This window comes from Musca vetustissima, unplaced genomic scaffold, assembly GCF_032173495.1.
Source record: "Musca vetustissima isolate MV318-11 ecotype Yass unplaced genomic scaffold, APGP_CSIRO_Mvet_v1 utg2684, whole genome shotgun sequence".
In the NCBI taxonomy this organism is placed as follows: domain Eukaryota; kingdom Metazoa; phylum Arthropoda; class Insecta; order Diptera; family Muscidae; genus Musca; species Musca vetustissima.
In genome coordinates, this window is record NW_026883684.1 from 155,456 (window position 1) to 175,584 (window position 20,129).

General features: G+C 32.4%; 1 protein-coding gene across 1 annotated transcript; it reads left to right on the plus strand.

The window, feature by feature from the left end:
• Positions 1–1,038: 1,038 nt before the first annotated feature.
• On the plus strand, positions 1,039–12,755 carry LOC133330668 (esterase B1-like). Its single transcript, XM_061539078.1, has 5 exons — positions 1,039–1,126; positions 9,453–9,768; positions 9,906–10,056; positions 10,523–11,256; positions 12,001–12,755. The coding sequence occupies exons 1-5, from the start codon at positions 1,080–1,082 to the stop codon at positions 12,736–12,738; spliced, it is 1,986 nt and encodes a 661-aa protein (XP_061395062.1). The 5' UTR covers positions 1,039–1,079; the 3' UTR covers positions 12,739–12,755.
• The last annotated feature ends 7,374 nt before the right edge of the window (positions 12,756–20,129 follow it).

Sequence of the window (20,129 nt, forward strand, 5' to 3'; positions counted from 1 at the left end):
GGGCTTGTGTGTATTTCTTCATAAAGTTAAATAAAAAGCAACAGCAAATCTCTCCCCTCATCGACAACCGACCGACAGGCAACACAAACAATAACAATGATTCTCGGTTCTCGGCTAGAGCTACAACAGCAAAGTCGTTTGGTCGTACGGCAAAACACTGTGCTTGCTTGGGGGTTGTGTGTGTTTGAGAGTGTGTCTATCTGTGTCTCTGTTGACTTAAACTGCACAGGGGAGTGTGCCGAGTGCGGAATTCATTCATTCTGTTGCTGTTGCTGCTGGTCAGTGTGTTACACATTGCAAACGTTGCTCACTTCAGTTTAGTTGGCGAGCAACCCTTGTGCAAAAACGTTCGTTTTAGTCCACACTGAAGAATATCCACAAGTAGAATAGAAGCATAGAAAGCACCGACAACAAATACAAAATACAGCAACAACAACAAACACAATAGCAAACACTTCAACCTTTCTCTCTTACGTTTATGGAAGGTTTCGCTCCAAGAAACAAATGAACCAATTTTAAGTGTTTTGTTTGTGGAAAACATCATCTCCAGACTGAAATGTTTGACTGGTGAATTTGGACAACAAGAGAAACTAGAACAAAACAAAATAAAGGAAAAGAGAATAGAATGGAAAGAAGAAAAATAGAAAACAATTTTGTCTAATTTGTGCTCCTGAAATCTGTGCGTAAAACTGAAGTGTTTTCTGTGTTAAGAATATTTATTTGTCTATTTATGTGAAGTTTCTAAGAAAACAAAAAAAAATTGAGAAAAAAAAGAGGAAACACCCAAAAACATAAGTCAATAAGTACTGTTGTTAATTCCGTAGAATAGTTTATTTTTTTATTCCTCCCGTTTAGTGACTTTATAAAGTGAAGCATAACAAAACATAGATTTCATTGATTTTTGTGTGTTTCGGTTCCTCTTATGTTCACTTGACTGACTAGCTGACTGGTCACACCGAGCGTATGATTGCTGTTGCGATTTCAATGAAATCGGTTTAAATTGAAGAAGAGGAGGAGCTTTGAAATCAATTGACACTATTTTTCAAAGTAACTGCAACAGTCAATAGTCAATTGTTAAGATGTCATTCGATATACCTTTGGCAGATCAAATGCGGATTGCCGTTAAGTAAGTATTGAATTGATTATAATTCTTTATTGCAATAAAAAAATGTATATATTCGAAAATAAAGTGGGTATTCAAATGTAAAAGAAAATAATGAATGAAAAAATAGCAAATTGAGAAATTGGAGTCAATTTACAAATGTCGGTCCGTCCATCTGTCTGTTTGGCTGGCTGGTGCGCACGATAACTCTCGAAGGGAGTCACTGATTTCATCCAAACTTTCCATATCATAATATTTCTTCTAAATTAAGTATAACTTCGAAGAAGGGGAATATCGGTCCGCCCCTTCTGGTACCTACCACTCAAAATGGTCAACATTTTGCTAAAAATTACTTTTAAGTAATATATAAGTAATTTTTTAAGTATTTTTTTAATAATATAAGTAATTTTTACATTTATAAGATTCGAATGTTCCAGAGGTCGGCAATCACGCCCGCTGTCGAAAAGAAGGATTTTTTAATTACATTTTTTTCAAACCTTCGCCATAAATATTCTACCCCATATACGGTAGTTTAAAAGTTCACGTCTTATTTTTAAAAAAAAATATATATATATATATGACCTTGTTCCTGATCATATCCTATTCCTTATTGCCTTTGAGAGAGTAAAATATCTCCTGACTTAGTCTTCAAATAAAAGTCTCAACAAATTTAGGCCGCAAACTTTATGAAGATATATTGGGACTTCGTATTGTCAGATTTAAAAATTTATAGGTATCTTGCAATATATGTTCATGTTATAAATAGCCCCAAGTTCTCCTTTAAAAGTTTTGGGCGGATTTATCAAGTGGATTTTATGTAATTTGAAAATAATGACCAAATACATCTATCAGAAAATGTTTTGATACATGAGGGTTTCTCCCCACGCCCGTCGCTGTAATCAATGCGTCCTTTAAAGGAATTAATTTAGGTAGCTGTATTTTAGTAGACTTCTGCATTTTCTTAACAGTCGGATCAAATCCGAAGATGTAATATATATATATATATGTAGTGAATCCAAAATGTTTTCATGCCCGAACATTTCAATAATAAAACATATTTTTATTATATAAAATTCAAAAATATATTTATTTGTTTATAATTTGTCGATTGTGTCAGTATTTCGCGATAGAGGCTATCAACATAAGAAATATGTGAACTTTAATACCAGTCTGTATTCCCCCACCCTGTAGTGTTGATAATGTTGAATCCCTTTGACGCAATATTTGTGTGATTTGAACTTTGAGCTTTCATTATAAGAAGCGTTTCCCACACACTTGGCAAAAAAAAAAAATTCAGATTCCTTTTGCAAGATGATAAGAAAACTGTGTTTCTTTTTTTGTTTTGTTATATTTATTATGCATGTCAGACAAATGATTTGTTTTATGGTGAACCGGATTTTAAAAATAATGTTCAGTGCATAATTAAATTTTATTTATTTTAATTGTGGCGATAGAAGAAATTGTGCAAAAAAATATTAAAAATTAAGACTTGATTCGACGTTAAAGTGTGACTAATGAAGGTCACAAGGGGACAAATGAGGCATTATTTATTTATTTTTTGGTTATTTTTAATGCCAAATATATTTTGTAATTTCTTATCAAAGTTAACGCTTCAATACCAAAGAGTATTTAACAAGTTAAATTAAATTATTATTGTGCTGAACAAATTATTTTTGAAATAAGTCCACAAAAAAGCGTAAAATGGCAAACATGCTTTTTTCTACACCATATTAAATAAATATAATGCAATACTTATAGATATGCCTACTAATTATATACAACGTATTCAATTATAAATTATAACCTGTTTTTTTTAATTTTATCAATTACACGTTTTGTTTGTATGCCTAAGAACTTATCACAATTTATATCAATTAACATATTTAATCATAACTTGTCTTCAATTTATTCATAAAATTACGTTTTTTTTTCATTACTCTCAACAAAACGTATTTGACCTACCGGCAGGTTGGCACACAGACTAGTCTGTGACGTTTTTATAGTAAAGTTAAACAGAATATTTTCCACACAATTTCTTCCAAAGTTCACAAAATGAAATTTACGATAAGCATGATGCAGCTGTAATTTGAAATTCCGAAAGTGAAGTGATTACAAATGTTCTCAGGTTATTTATTTTACAAAAACACATATTATTATCATTGTTGTTAATTCAGTTACTATATGTGTATGACGAACATACATACTTACGTCAAGACATGTTTAGCTTTGTTTTATTTTTAATAGCACAATTGTTATAATTTGGGCAGTATATTTGCTGGATTTTTTTAGGAAAAAATGCACAACCAGATTGTAGGTAATCTCAAAATACACAAAAATTTGGCTTAGTAGACTTCAGTAAACTAAGTAAATAACGGCTTGGTTTTTCTTAATCCAATAATGTTTGCCAACTTTTGTGTTTCATTAAATTTCTAGTATCGGTAATAAAATAATAAAAACAGCTATCTATCGTTGATAGAATTTAAGTTATACCACATTCAATTTAAACTTTCCAAAAACGTAAATAGCTAATAAATTATCTGTTGTCTTTTATAGCCCAGCACATGTTATTACAGAGCATTTAATAGCATTTTTTTGTAAGAATAATTGATAGGGTTATAAAAAAGGTAGAGGCTGATCATGTGATATCATAAAGGTGTATTAAACAATGTGATACATTGTAATTGAATATAGCCGATCACTTTGTGAGGTTTAATTAGCTTTGAAAATATCATACATAATTTTACGATATGTTTTTAAACATTCACATGAATTCACAAATTGTATAAATTTAAATAATAACTTTAAATATGTACACCTCAAATTTTAATTAGTAGACCAAAAAATCCACAAAACAAACATTGTTGCAAATAGCTGTTGTGCGTTTAATTGCGGGTATTAAATTACACTTTAAAACGTCTATTCTGGCAAATGATACGACTAAGAAATTTTGAAATCAATTAGCTTTCGTTTGCATAAACATCAACTTCACGCCTGATTTAATTAATGGTATTACAGTTACAGAACATTACTTCGGTTCGATGGAAGATGCTCCAAGGCTGTGTTTGTATGGATGTGTGTGTGTGTGTCTCGTTCTTCCTGGTTTTGATATTAGCCGTTGCCAGGTAACTGTTGTTATTTGTTGAGATATATGTACTTGGGTTTGACAACATTTTAGTTGGTTTTATTTCGAATAAGTGTCGAGGAAAGTTTTTCGGGATAGAAAAAAACCTATTAAACATCAAAAGAGATGGCAATAAAAGGTAAAGAAAACAAAGTTTCAGTTTTCAAATTAGGATAGATTAAAATCTATGCTAGTTCGAGGAAATCGAATAATTGATAAGGGCTTTTAAAGGAATTGTGTTGTAGAAGAAACGATTCCCGAATTTTTAATGTCTGCATTTTGAAATTATGAACCATTTAATTTTTAGTCAAAAATTTTGGCCGAGGCAGTGATCTGAGAACATTACTGTTGTTATGACCTAACTGTTATTTGTGCGACATATAAAATAAATATGTTTCTGTGGAATTGCTTCACACAAAATACGCATAATTCCATAATAATTTAGTACGCAAATTTCGTACAAATTGAATGGAATATAGGGACATTGGAGCACCATTTACATTAAATCAGAAGAAACCAGTAAGGAAAGTAGTAAAGTCGGACTGGGCCGACTATAAGATACCCTTCACCACTTTGGGTATATTCTACATATGTATCCTACGCAGTGTTGCCAAAACTCTGTTGAGAAATAATGCTAGATTTTATTGAAAAAAATGCTAGAAAGTGCTAGAAATTTTAAAAAAGTGCCAGAAAAAAGTGCTAAAAAATTAAATGAACAAAATTGTTAATATATAATAATGAAATATTCATCAGGGACCCCATTTATTCTTAAAGGCTACTCCTTGTCGATTTAGCCATGTCCATCCGATTGAGGTCGCAATATTGAAAACAGAACTTTGGAATGTATATGTTTATATGTATATGTTTATATGTATCTATATCTGAACCGATTTCAGGGAAACTTGCAGAGACTAATTTATATTACTTCAGTACGTTGTGTCAATCGGCCTAGCTATGGATCTTTTCACGAAGCTTGGCAACATCATTCTAGTACCGTATACCAAAATTCGTGAAAATCGAAATATATATAGGGACTTTGGTACACCATTTACCTTAAATCGGACGAAAATATATATGAGAGCTATATATAAATCTGAACCGATTTTCTCAAAACGTGGCACACATCATTCTGGACCTAATTCAGTACTCTATGCCAATTTTCGTGCAAATCGAAAGGTATATAGGGACTCTGGTACACCGTTTACCTTAAATCGGACGAAAATATATATGGGAGCTATATCTAAATCAGACCTAATTCATTACGATGTGCCAAATTTCGTGCAAATACGATGTGCCAAATTTCGTGCGAATCGGTACAAACTTTACCTTAAACCAGATGAAGATATATATGGAAGCTATATCTAAATCTGAACCGATTTTCTCGAAACTTAACACACATCATTCTTGACCTTATTCATTGCGGACAGACGGACACGCATAAATCGACTCAGAAAGTGATTCTATGTATATTCTCAAAAGGAACCCTGGGTCTATCTCGTTTATTTTTGCCTGTTGCAAACATATGCACAAAGACATAATACCCTGTACCACACTGTGGTGAAGGGTATAAATATATATGGGAGCTATATCTAAATCTGAACCGATTTTAACAAAACTTCACGAAAGTCAATCTATAGTAATAGCAATCCGCTATGCAAAATATTATCTCAATCGTACCAATATTGGTAGTACATAAAATCAGACGAAACTATATATGGGACGTATATGTAAATCTGAACCGATTTCAACAAAGCTTGGCATACATCAATCTTGACCTTATTTAGTACTCTGTGCAAAATTTTGTCTCAATCGTACCGATATTGGCAGTTTGGTGCATCATTTAAATAAAATCGGACGGAACTATATATGGCAGCTATATCTAAATTTGAACCGATTTTCTCCAATTTCAATAAGGTTCGTGCAAATTTCACCCAAAGCTGTGCCAAATTTCATCCAAATCGCATCGGACGGACGAACAGACGGGCATGCATAAATCGACTCAGATAGTTATCCTATGCTTATTCTCAAAAGGAACCATGGTATAGAAGGAATTGAGATAGCCTTTTGATTGTTACAAACATATTCACAAAGACATAATGCCCTGTACCACATTGTGGTATAAAAAGTAACGCTATTTGTAATCAAATGAAATGAATGAAAGAAAAGTTCTTTCTTTCCGATCACTGGATCATCAGAATCTCAAAATGCCAACATGATTAGAAAGATTATATACACTTTAGTCAAAAATTAGCAAATTGGCGGACCAAGCAAAAATATATTTTGAAAATCTCATATTTTCGATCACAAAAAAAGCTGAAAAAAAGGAAGATCTTCTCCGATTGGATTTATCCTAGTTCATACGACAGCTGTATATGTGCAGAATCACGTGTTAAAATTTGGAACCAATTGGAATAATACGTTATCGCAAACACCTATCGCTTACACAATCGATAGTGTGTTCGCTTGAAATTTTTAAGATACATTCATAAGAAGTTAAAAGTTCATATTAAATAAAAATAAAAAATCGAAAGTAGGTTCCATTAATTTTTAAATTCATTTAAACCCTGCAAATTGTATACAATATATCCCAACCAAACCCTTTAGAATGTATTTTATATTCTTTTGCAACATTAAAACCAGTTATTTTATATCGGCATGTAACTTAATTTACAATTAACTAACTGTACATTTATTTATCGCTTAACAATTGTGTATTTATTTACATATTTCTACCCCAAATACACACATGTTACTTGGAAGCTGTCAATGATCGCACTAAGTACATATCAATTGCCTGCTTTGCAAAGACATTTGTAATGATAAATTCATAAACAAGTCGGCATTGTTGGTTATCTACATATACGAATATGCATAATTATGTAAATGTACATGTCAAGACATTTGGACTTGTTAGGCGTCATTCTGACTGATAGGCAGACATGCTGTGTAGAGTTAGTTGACAAAACAATTGTCAGGGAGAGTAATAGAGATTCGATTATTAAGTACACAGTAGCAGCAGTAGCGAACATCATCATCAAACCGGATTCCATAATGTCATTTATAAAATTAGTATTCCATTTGCTCTGATAAGCTTAGAAAAGTCACTTAATACGATTTAAATTAAAATACAATAGAAGTTGGGTGCACAGCTGAGCACACACATATGTACAAACACACATATATGAGTACATACATTGTATCAATGTGTGTTTTATTTCTATCAGATACAAATGTACAACGAATCTCATTAGAATCAGCATCTTTAGTATTTTACAATTGATGAGAGAAGACAGTGGATACTCGATAAAGGCGATACAAAAAAGGTACTTGCAGTCGTGATATAATAGACAACTAGTGGATAATATTTCAGGATTATATACCAGGATAATACATAGATAATCCTTGACATTCTCAAGCTTTTAATTATTTTATGAAAACTTCACAGAATTTGTGCCTTCTAAGAAATTGTTCTGACACAAATAGGGTCTTTATGGGGAAATATGACATTCTGAGAAAATACTGAAGCATTTTCTACAAAGTTGACGAACATATTTTGCACAACGAACTTATACCAGTCATCGAGTCAGCTATTTGGCTCGTACTCAATCATAATTGTAAATCGAGGGCGAATCACACTTACTTTTTTAGTAATAAAAATGTTGTATAGAGTTTCCACTTTAACTTTATTGTACATGTTTTTGCATATTAGAAGCTACAAATAGTCACTGATTACAAACAATGAATGAATGCCTAGCTGGCTGACTGGCTGGTTGGGCTATATATGAATGAATAAATACGAGAACTACGACAAGAATTTTATTTAATTTTGCTAAATGTTATTCAGTCTCATCTCCACGTAAATGTACCATAAATTTCGCACTTGTTCCATATTTTCAATCTCTAAAGGAGTGACAAACAGCTACAGACACTTGAAGTGTGGATTTCATTACAATCCCATCGATATAGATGCGTATTATTTTCATCCATGTTTTTTGTGTGTTTTCGTTTTTTCTTAAACGTCTATATTATTCTAACCTTCAGAATAAGATTGAGAACGGGGATTTATATTGCGAAATAATTGACTCTTTATTTGTTGGCATACGTCATAGCTGGGCAGAGAGTCGAGTTGAGATGAAAATGAGAAAATGTTGTTGTTCAATTTGTGGGATTATAGTTGATTTGAAATCGCGTAAGAATTTGCAGGGCATAAATCAATGCAGGACAAGGAGAAGATTAGAATTATATTGGACACAGGTCCTAAATAATTTTTTTATGCAAGGGAACCCTATTTTCCCGATTTTTAAAATTTTGAATGGGAAGGTAATTTTTTTTTTTTTTGTTTTGGAAAAATCGCTTTTTTTGACCACAATCTAAATTAAAAAGGAAGATCTTCACCGATGCTAACACAATAAATTGGATATATCTTCAAGACATTTGACATTTTCACTTCAAAATTGATAAGGCCATTTTAGAATTAGTGTATGTTCGAATTAAATCTAAAAATAAAATTCAATTTTTTAAATCTAATAATGTGGGAGGTCCCCTTAAATTACGCGACTAAAAATCGGGCGATATCGCTAAAATGGGGCCTTGGCAGTGATCCTTTATTATATGGAAATTATGAAGTCGATATAAAAAATATAAAAAAATAAGTTTTTCAGGACTCAATTCACTCTGATATAAAAAAAAAACTAAGTCTTTCTGGACTCAATTCACGCTGACTAAGGTTTCGTAACTTCGTAATTTCCACACATCGAAAAATTGCCCGTATTTTTGAAAAAGATAAACGGTTATTGATAAATTCCAAATTTTTTAGTGACAAACCCATTTGGTTATGCTTTGTAGGTCCTAGCAGAAGTATTGAAATAAAATATTACACATTATAGTTTTTCCTTCGTTCCTATAAAAATCAGTCCGGCTCGTTTTTAACATCAATCTCCACTCACGTCGTCTTCATTGCCAATCCCATCACAAAAACCTATAATTATTTTGCTTCTTATATATCCTTTCTAATTTTGAGTTATTTTCCGAGGATATTAGATTTATGTGCACCCATTAATTAAATCAAATGCATACTCTTAAAGGTCAAACTGTACGAATTTCCCCCCATACACAAATAATAAACAATAGAAAAATACAAAATTGTATTTCAATTTCCATATGTAGAAAACTCATGGTGTTTTTATTTTTATTCACTTGTTGTTGTTGTTTTTGTTTGTTTCATTGCAGTTACGTCAAGTTCAAAACAAAACAGACACGCTTACGTTCTGATGAAAAAGTTATTGCCCAAACCACATTTGGCAAAGTGAAAGGCGTCAAATGGCGCTCCATCTATGGTGGCAGTGAATACATCAGCTTCGAGGGTATTCCATTTGCCAAGCCGCCCGTGGGAGAGTTACGTTTCAAGGCACCTGTCGAACCGGAACCCTGGTCGGGTGTTAAACGTTGCACTCACGTGCGTTCCAAACCGTGCCAATACAACATCATCATTAAGCAATGTCAAGGTCAAGAAGATTGTTTGTATTTGAATGTGTACACAAAACAGGTGAGTTGCGCCAAATGTTTGAAGTTTTCTGTTAGCTGGGGGAGGACCAAGAGAATAAATATTTTTTTTTTATTTTTGCAATTGTTTATTTGTATTTTTGTTTTTCGCTTTCTGATTATATACACTAAAAAATGCAGTTAAATCCAACAAAACCGATGCCAGTAATGGTTTGGATATATGGCGGTGGCTTTCAAATGGGTGAAGCATCCAGAGATCTCTACAGTCCGGACTATCTAATGATGGAGAATGTTGTACTGGTCACGATTGCTTATCGTTTGGGACCATTGGGTGAGTGAGTGTATTATAGAATGTTTATTTTATGTTGGTGCTGTTTTTGTCTGGCTTGTTATTTATATACAACGAATGTGTTTTGGCAGTTGTTTTATTAGACTATCCAAAAGATATAATAAAAATAATATTGTTTGGTTTATAAATTGCAATGGCTAGGTGTTAAATGATATTTTCTATTGAAAATCAATGCTTACGTTTTGCTATCTCTAAGGTCATTTTTATAATGCGAATAGTAAGCATGATAACTCAAATGTTGAAATAAATATAAATTGGGAGAAAAGAAAGACGAGTAAATATAAATATAAACAATAACAAATATATTAACCAATGATTTGATTTAAGACAATTTCAATTAGTAATACCATGGATGTGATGTTTAATATGGCATTAAATACTTCAGGGATTTTTCAAGATTTTAAGAATTTTTAATTTTTTATTTCTCGTTTTCCTTCCACATTTTTAGGTTTCCTTTGTTTAAATGATGAAAACTGCGATGTACCTGGCAATGCTGGTCTTAAAGATCAAATCCTGGCCCTTAAATGGGTTAAGAATAATTGCCAATTTTTTGGTGGCGATCCTAATAATATCACCATTTTCGGCGAAAGTGCTGGTGGTGCATCAGCTCATTATCTAATGTTGACTGAACAGACCAAAGGACTATTTCACAAGGCTGTGGTAATGTCAGGCAGTGCCATGTCACCATGGGCAAACATACCCCATTTGGATTGGGCATACCGCCTGGCCAAAGCTACCGGTTACAAGGGTGAAAATAATGACAAAGCTGTACTGGCCCATTTGCAACATGTAAAGCCAAGGACAATGCTGAAGGTCTGCGATCGATTACTGACCATGGAGGAGCGTTTACACAGACGTTTGAATTTCGGTTTTGGTCCCTGTGTGGAGCCATACAAAACCGAACACACAGTTATACCCATGGAGCCATTGGAAATGTTAAGGAATAATTGGGGCAATAGCATTCCCTTGCTGATTGGCGGTAATTCATTTGAGGGATTGTTAATGTTTCCCGAAGCCAGAAAGTATCCGGAATTACTAAACAATTTAGGCGATGGTGAGTGTCTGCCACCGCTCGATGCCAATTTAAGTCCGGAGAAACGTTTGGAATATGGTCGCATGCTAAAGCAGTTGTATTTTGGTGATAAGGAACCATCGTGGGATACCATTTTGCAGTACAGTGATGTGAGTAGACTATGTTTTATACCCTACACTACAGAGTATGGGGTATTATGTGTTTGGAAATTTGTATTTAACATGCAAGAGGAACGTTTGATGATTTTTGATAATTTAATTAGAATACAATTTTAAGTAGATATTCAGATGTCGGTCCACGTTTGTTTGTAAAAAACGATGAACATAACGTCCGTCATAACTAACCGATTCCATTATCTTAAGCCTAAAATGTCAGAAAGAATCTAAGCTAACAGCTCCGAAAGTCCTTTGGGATTGTCTCAATAATACACGTTCTGGTGGTCCTTGAAAAACATTTATTAAAAAAAACTCAGCGTATAGACCCCAAAAGCTTATAGCTGTCTCAGCTTATAGCCCTTAAACACATCCTTTAAAACCCATGTTCGTTTTAGGTTGAAAAGTATTCTATTCCTTTCTAATGACCTTTTTATTTAAAACCCCAAGTTCTTCAGAAATTATATTTTTAAATAATCGGTGGTGTCCGTTTTACCAATGCTTCGAAAGTATGTTCGATTTACATGAAGTCTGTTATTACATTGTTTACATAGGTATTTTAATTTTATGTTCAGTTCAAATATATGTTGCACTACTCTATGAGTTAAGATGTTTTATAACACAAATCCCGAAAGCGGTGGAGAGTGTGATATAGTCGGCCCTGTCCGACTTTGTTACTAGTTTCATAATAACATTTGTTTTTCCTGCATTGTTAACTTTTGTTTCTTCTCCTTTGAACAGCTCTTCTCCTATAAATATTTCTGGCACGGCATACATCGTACCCTGCTGGCACGTCGACAATATGCCACGGCTCCCACCTATCTGTATCGTTTCGATTTCGACTCGAAACATTTCAATTTCATGCGCATCATCACGTGTGGCCGTAAAGTACGTGGCACCTGCCATGCTGATGATTTATCGTATCTCTTCTACAATGCGGGCGCCAAAAAACTCAAATGTCGCACCGCCGAATACACCACCATACGACGAATGGTGGCAATATTGGCGAAATTTGCCGAATGCGGTGACCCCAATATACCGCTGACGGAAACGGCCATCAACTGGACCACACTAAACGATGACGTGGCCAGTGACAGTGGTAGTGCCAGTCCCACAAACGGTGTATCCAGCGAGAGTGACAGCAGCCAGCGACATGAGCCACATCCCAGTGATGTCGTCAACACAAAGACCATTGACGAGAATGAGGGTACACGGTGTGTCAATAATGAGGACAGTACAAATGTTCTTGAGATCCAAAGGTCTGAACAGCATCAGCAGCAGCAACACACGGGCCTGGCACACACACATCTAACCCACTGGCCAACCATAACAGAGTCGTGTAACGCCAATGATGGTGACAACAACATAACATTCAAATGTTTGAATATTTCCGATGAGCTGGAAGTGATTGATTTGCCTGAAGGTGAAAAATTGAAAATCTGGGATAGCATGTATGAGGATAAGTCTCTATTGTATTAGACCACATATAGAGAGAGGGAGAGGTCGAGTAATACCATAGACATAGCCATAGAATTGTTATTGTTGCCACAAAAAAACGTTTATTTTTAGAAATTGAGAATTGACAAGGACCAAAAGAAAAACATTCACATTTGAATGTATTTGCCATAGGCATTGTATATATATGCAATACATATTTTTTATTAAATATTAAAATATTTTACAAATTCCCCCATATAGCTTTACAAATACAAAAATATAAAATCCTATTTATCCTACATACATATATTTTTCGAATCGAATATTGTTATAAAGCCAAGCAACTGTGAAAATTATTTTTTATCATATATTCATTTATGTTTTAAATTACCTGTTGATATTTAATTTTGTAATAACTTAGTATAGTGATATTTGCATAATATAAAAATAAAAATGTAATTATTCTTCTTAAGGACTGTATGTATTCTACTTGAGGAAATATACTTACTACTTGAGGTAATGAATTTAATATCCTTGAATAAATGCTGATCTCCCATTCTATAAACATAGGTGAATAGTCTAAAGATGTTAGTAAATCCCATTACAAAGTCTCACCCTCAAAATATTTAAAATATTAATTTCACATAAACAATTTCAATTACGAATTTTTTATGGGCCACATTTCTGGTTCCCACTTTTGAACACATTATTTAATGCAAACACAAAACCCAATAACCAAATAATACAATTAGTTTGAAAATAACACAAAAACCAATGGTAGGAAATGTAATTTCTATTTACATTTCCCCGAAATTGTTTGTAAATATGTAGAGTAAAATACGCAATGGTCTCATTAATTGTTGTGGCTGTGAGCAGAGGTGTATTCACTGCCTGTAGGCATTTGAACAACATAAACGAAAAACTACAACAACAAATATAGAAGACTAATGAACACGACATAACCTAATTTTTCAAAAACGCCCTCATGTTTAGTTATACAATTCCAGGATTTTTTTTGTTTTTATTTTTTTTTCGTTTTGTGAGTTGGCGAGGGGTTTGGTAAGTATTTCGTGTCTGCTTCCCTTAATTATAATTGAAGGTTAACAGGCACTGCCTGCTTCCTTTTTTACCATCACCATAGTCGGCCTCGTATGAAAGCCGAATAAAAACATTATGGAGTCATATGGGCGGACAGACCCGTGCAAAGTTTAATGAGTAAACTTTTACATTGGTGGAGTTCATTATTTCATAGCTGAAGCAAGTCCTTGTTCGTGTGTTTTTTTTACATTTTGTATAATGGAAATAATATTTCAACAATTTGTAACTTAACTTTGTGGCAAGCTGTTATTTGTCTTAAGGTAATAATTTACTGTTAATTATCATTTGCGCAATACTAAGTTTTTCCTTGGTTATTGTCGAATTGGACGGTAAGTAATTCGGTTTGATTATAATTCTAGCAAAGTAGCTATTTTACAATTTTAAATTGATGATTTTGTATTTCTTTATAATGAAAATGAAAATTGAAATACTTGTTTCCAATAGTTGCTGGTCGTTCTATACGTTCTATCCATTTGAAAATAATTTTTTTATGAACCTCAACCTCATTTAATTCTCGTAATTTTTTATCCTCAATAGTAGTGTCAAGCTTTCATGAGCCAGTGAACAAGGATTGGGGAATAAGGTATAGGCTCTTAAAAATGTCATTACAATTCTGATTCAAACGACGAAGAATGATTTATTTCAATAAACCGGCGTTTCTGTCCATCACAATTATGCATAAAGGCACACGAACTATAGAGAGTTCGATACTCTTCTAATGGACTACAACAAAATAAAGAAAATTTCTGTCATACACCTCAGAACATGAGTAGTCGGAATCAATCTAATATAATATATTTTGGCGCGAAATTTCAATGTCATATTTTAGACTAGTATCGTGTGTAGACTTGTGTGGTTCCACGAAAATGCGGGTTTCCAGGGTTCATTATATAGGTGATGTAATTGTGTTGTTTTCTGCTGTTTTGAACGCGAGAGGTTTGAACTTTCTAAAAAGCAAGAATATGCATCTACTTTATAATATTCCAAATATGCATTTTTATCCCATCCATAATAGGATGGAGTTTAATAAAATTTGTCTTCCTGTTTGCAACACCTCGAAATATTCACCGAAGACCCCAATTTTGTCATTCCTCTTGTCCGTCTATTGAAATCACGGAATCGCAATATCTAAGACAGAGCTCTGAAATTTTACACAGATATTGGGTTCTCAATGTGAAACACATGTTCGTACCAGAAATAATTGATATCGAACCAAGTTTCCGGGCAGCCCTCATATAACGGTAGTCTACATGTCGGTATTTTAGGAATTTGGACACGTTTTTAAACTGAATTGATTATAATTTGTATTCTCATTGGCTGTCAAATTTTACTAACCAAATTTATCAATATTGATCCCCATTTTGGTATAGCTCCATAAACGCTAGCCCCTCAATAAGGCAATAATTTTTTTCTCACCACTTTTTCGGTATATGCAAGGTCCTGTTATAGCATGAGTTTTCTCCCATTAATTTTACGCATTTGAATGTCATCCTCATGCAGGAGGGTATAAAAAAATCGGCCGGGCCGAACTTAACATCGTATTAACTTGTTTGTTATAATTTATTAATATTAAAATTAATCAAGAAGAAACAACTAATCATATGAGGACAGCAGCCACTTTTTTAAAAAATAAAAATACGGTTTTCTTTTTAATTTAAAGCATAGTTTTGGGCATATGATTAAAATTATTTATATATAAACAATATTAAATATATAATTGGTAATAAATGGCAATGCGGAAATTGTGGATATGATTTTCCATATATGAAATCAGGCAGGATAAGTAAAAATCCATTGATGTCGATATATTTCTAATGGATTTTGATATATTCTGTATACCTAAATGAATTTCTTTGATAACATTTAAGGATCTCAAATTTTGCGAACTCTATTCTAATTTCAATAAATACGCGGTATATGGCGACCCTTACTTTGATCAATATATTTCCTCCTTACGGGAGTTGCCAATGTAAAATTCGATGGGTTTCTAAGTTAATTGATAAAATGAAAAATATTTGGTGATGGAAAATATGATAATGTAATGTCTAAAGGTCACTCATTCCTTAAACATTATTTTATCGATTTGACTCTGTGTTCCCCACTTCTAGGTTCGATTTAATAAAAAAAATTATTATTTGAGGAATTTATTTTAAATATTTAATGGTTTCGGTTTGATTTGTTTCAAAAATATTGTAAAGTGGTATTTATTTTTTTTGGTGGTTTTGTGCCCTTAAACAGATAGAATATATAAATTAATATGTTTTGTAAACTTTTCTGGTATCAGAACCTAAAATGGACTTAAAAAATAAACAAGTCAATTTTTTCGCAATTGGTCTATAAGTGACCAAATTACACAACCAAAACTAAGAAACGTCTCTAATAACAGTCGATACCATATCTACATAGACGAATAAATAACAAATTCAAAGTAATTGATTTATTTTTTATTATCTTCAGTTGTTTCAATCTTCCTTATCATACTATTTATAAAAAAAACTAGAAATTTCCAAATATTATTTTTTATTTTATTTTTTTGTTTTTTAATTTGCAGTTATTTTAATTGTTTACTATTTTTTTTTTCTTCTCATTAAATTCTTCCAGTACGCAACTTTGATAAATTGAATTGCTACTTTCCTTTTGCCATGAACAAAAAATAACAAAACAAAATCCTTATCAGCTGTAGACAATCAGAAATACAATTAATGAAAGACATTAATTCTATATTTTTATAGTGTTCGATTTATGACAAACATTGCATATTTCATCAATTTCAACTATCAGCGGAGACCGATCAGGGATCACATGAATCGTTATTACATAGTACATATTTACAAATGGTTCAATGTAAATTAAAAACAAAATGTCGATATTGATAATATTTTTAATTACCCGGTTATGTGAGTCATCAAGGTATATTCACAAATGGGTAAGAAATCTAAACTAAAAAAAATATTTGTTTGTATTTATATTTATATTTGCAAAGACTTAGTGAAAAAAATATATATATATATATATATATATATATATATATCGATTTCTCTTCTCAGGAAAAATTTGTACAAACTAGGAATAAAATCACTTTTAACCCTAAAATGAGTTTTCATATTTTTAAAAATTTTGAGGTTTAGGCTGATTTTCGAGTTTTATGTTCTGGCCTGTTATAACCCCGTTTTAAATGAGTTTTCAATAATTCCTGGAAAGGGGAACCGAAATGACCCCTCGAGAGAATCTATTGAGTGTTAACGTATTAGACAAAATATTCCTCACATTAATATCTGTAACATTGCCAAAGACATCATATACCTCAAATGCAAGGATTTCGATCTTAATCTTAATCCGCTTTTTTAAATGTCTTGGAAATGGGAAATGTAAACATGCCAAACGTTTGACATCCTTAAAACTGCAGGTTTCGGATAGCCCCTAACAGGAAATATGTAATACTTGTGCATATTTTCCAATTGAATTAATTATAATTTGATATTTTGAGAATTTTAAAATGTGGTGGCATGGTCTCATACCGAGTCACATAAGAATAATAGGAAACGAGATAGGAAATATACTCGCCAGAAGTGCGACTGACAGACCTATAATACATGTAAAGAACGCTCAACTTTTTAATTTAGGTGTAAACCTAACCTAACCTTACCTATGAAAGGATGAACTTTAGTATTTTGTTTACAAAAAAATCCCATGTATCCTTTTGATTATTCCAAAATATTAACCTCAGTATCATTCGCTACATTATATTAAAAAGAAATTATCCAACTCTTCTCCAAATCCGGAACACTCTATTACACACATATATTAAAAACATCGATCACACATTTTTGTTATTATTTGAATACGATGAGTTTTACCTAGGAATTCCTTTAAATGGCCAATGCTAGGTAATTCCCTATCTAAAATAAGAACTTGAAGATAAGAAAGCAAATGACTATTTGGCGTACGTCAATTCGCTTTATCATTGCTTATCGGTGTGAGACACATAAACAGAAGAAAATTAAAAAAAAAATAAAAACTTTGTGATTAAACTTAAAAAAAATCATTTCTCACCTAAAGAATTACGTCAAGTTAAACATGTGATGGAAAGCAAACCACTTCAAACAAGTTCAATGCAAACACTTTACGTTGAAAGCTTTTCACGGAAACTTTTGTATGTTTTATTTGGAAAAGTGAAAAAAGCTATAGCTTGTCGAAATACCTGAAAGAAACAGCTGTTAATGTGGAAAAGCTCATTTCAAGAGTAAATTTTCATCGTGTTTTCTTATGTCTTTAATTATCTATTATCTTATATTTGTATCTTCGTAAACGAAAATCAAGAGCAAAACAAAAAAACCAGAAAACTTGTTCAGAAGTGCTTTGGCACACTTTTCCACCATTACGTCCCTCCAATTGAATTACCCACCCACCTACAAAATTCATTCATATTTTTCTTCTTTTCTTTTGTGATTGTTCGTTTAGACATGGGCAGTGCGTTTCTCATGCTCCATACGTGCCAACACACATACACACACGCCCTGTCTAGCATTCGGTGTGTGCATGTCTCGTGCTTGACCTGCATGAAATAAAACATTAAGTGACCGAAGAAATGAACGAACGAACACATTATTGCCCCTTTTGTTTTGTTTTGTTCTGTTGGATATTAGAAGATATGGCGCTGATTAGTTAGTATGTGGCGTGTGTACTCTTGTTTACCATTTGATAATTGTGTGTAGACAGGTGATTTTGGTGGTTGGGTGGCCCAAGTTATTACTGCTATGGACTTCTGTGGGCGTGATGTGGAGCACAGTGTGTAATTTAAAAAATCCATAAAAATAAATAAATCGATTTCAAAATAATCAGATAAAATAGCAATTTCATCACTACTAATAGCGGGATGGGTCAACGATTTGTCATAACAGGGAGCCATTTTATTGGAAATTTGAGAAATGATGGCACAATGGATATAAATTGTAACCATAAATTACATTTTTTTCTTCGAAATTAATTATTTCTGGAATTTTTTCATCTAACACCATACAGTCAAAATCGAACATAATGATCAAGGGAACGGCTATAAACGGTAGTCATTATAAGATATGTCAAATCATTTTCAAGACTTTTATATATGTATCTCGATATGTTTTTCAACACAATGTCGTTATTAAAGATTTCAACTGCATTTGTGTGATAGAGTCATAACCATGAAATCGAAAAATTGAATAACAATTTAGTGTACACATTTCATACTTCATATTCTTCATTGAATTTCTTGGGCGTACTTCTCGTTCTTATTACCACGAGATAAGATTTTTTTATGTAGGGTCCTCAAAAATGAAAAATTGGTATTTGTGGTTTTTATTTCCTTTCCCTCAATCATCCCAGAAAACTATAAATACTAAATGTTTCTCATAATCATGGATATACAAATTTTGAATCTGCGATGTTTCAATCCTATGAAAACACTGTGCCAATGTTAATTTTTTTGGTTACAACTCGAATCGATTTATGAATATAATATTAAAATTGGAATTATTGTGTTTGCTAATCATACTTTGCGTACGTAGGCCATAATTATAGTTACTACTATAATTTCCGAACGATTACATTGGTTATATGGAATAATGATAAGGGATGGTTGAAGGAATAACGGAAACATAAATTATGTAGGACAAAGAAGAAATACGTACCCATGTTATTACTCATGTTCTTTTTGTAGTCGGTTTTCTTTCGTATTATGAAATGCTTAAGGAAATATTTCAACTAGTCAGAAAAGTGAAATTGTCCTTCATTATATTTTAATTACATCAAATAGTAACAGTTGTTCAAGCACTCTCTCGAGTGTCATGTATGTACCCCACTATCCGCCTTATTTACACGAAAACCATTTAATTAATCGAAGTAACAAGTAGTTTACCTAGAAAAATAGAAAAAAAAAATATTTTTTTATGTTCACAACACGTGCCGGATTTGTTTATTAATTTACCCCTTATATTATCTATAAGGTATTATCATTAATTTAAGAATATCCGAATTTAATTCTCATATTTTATTTATTATACCTTCCTTGTTCGTTTATCTATACTAATATCATCATTTAGCTATAAAATTACTTCCCTAGCCCGAACAGCAAGGACATACATGATGTGCCCAAAAATATTTTATCAAAATTGTTTTTCCTTCCCACTTCTTATCAATTTCACTTTCAAATTCCTTTCATTTTGTTGGCCTAAATCAAGGTCAAAAGGTAATAAAAATACTTCACACTTTAACTGTCTATTTTGACTCATTTACAACAGTCATATATCTAAACAATAGGTTTCCTTCACCTTTAGATTCGTCATTTGAGAAATGCA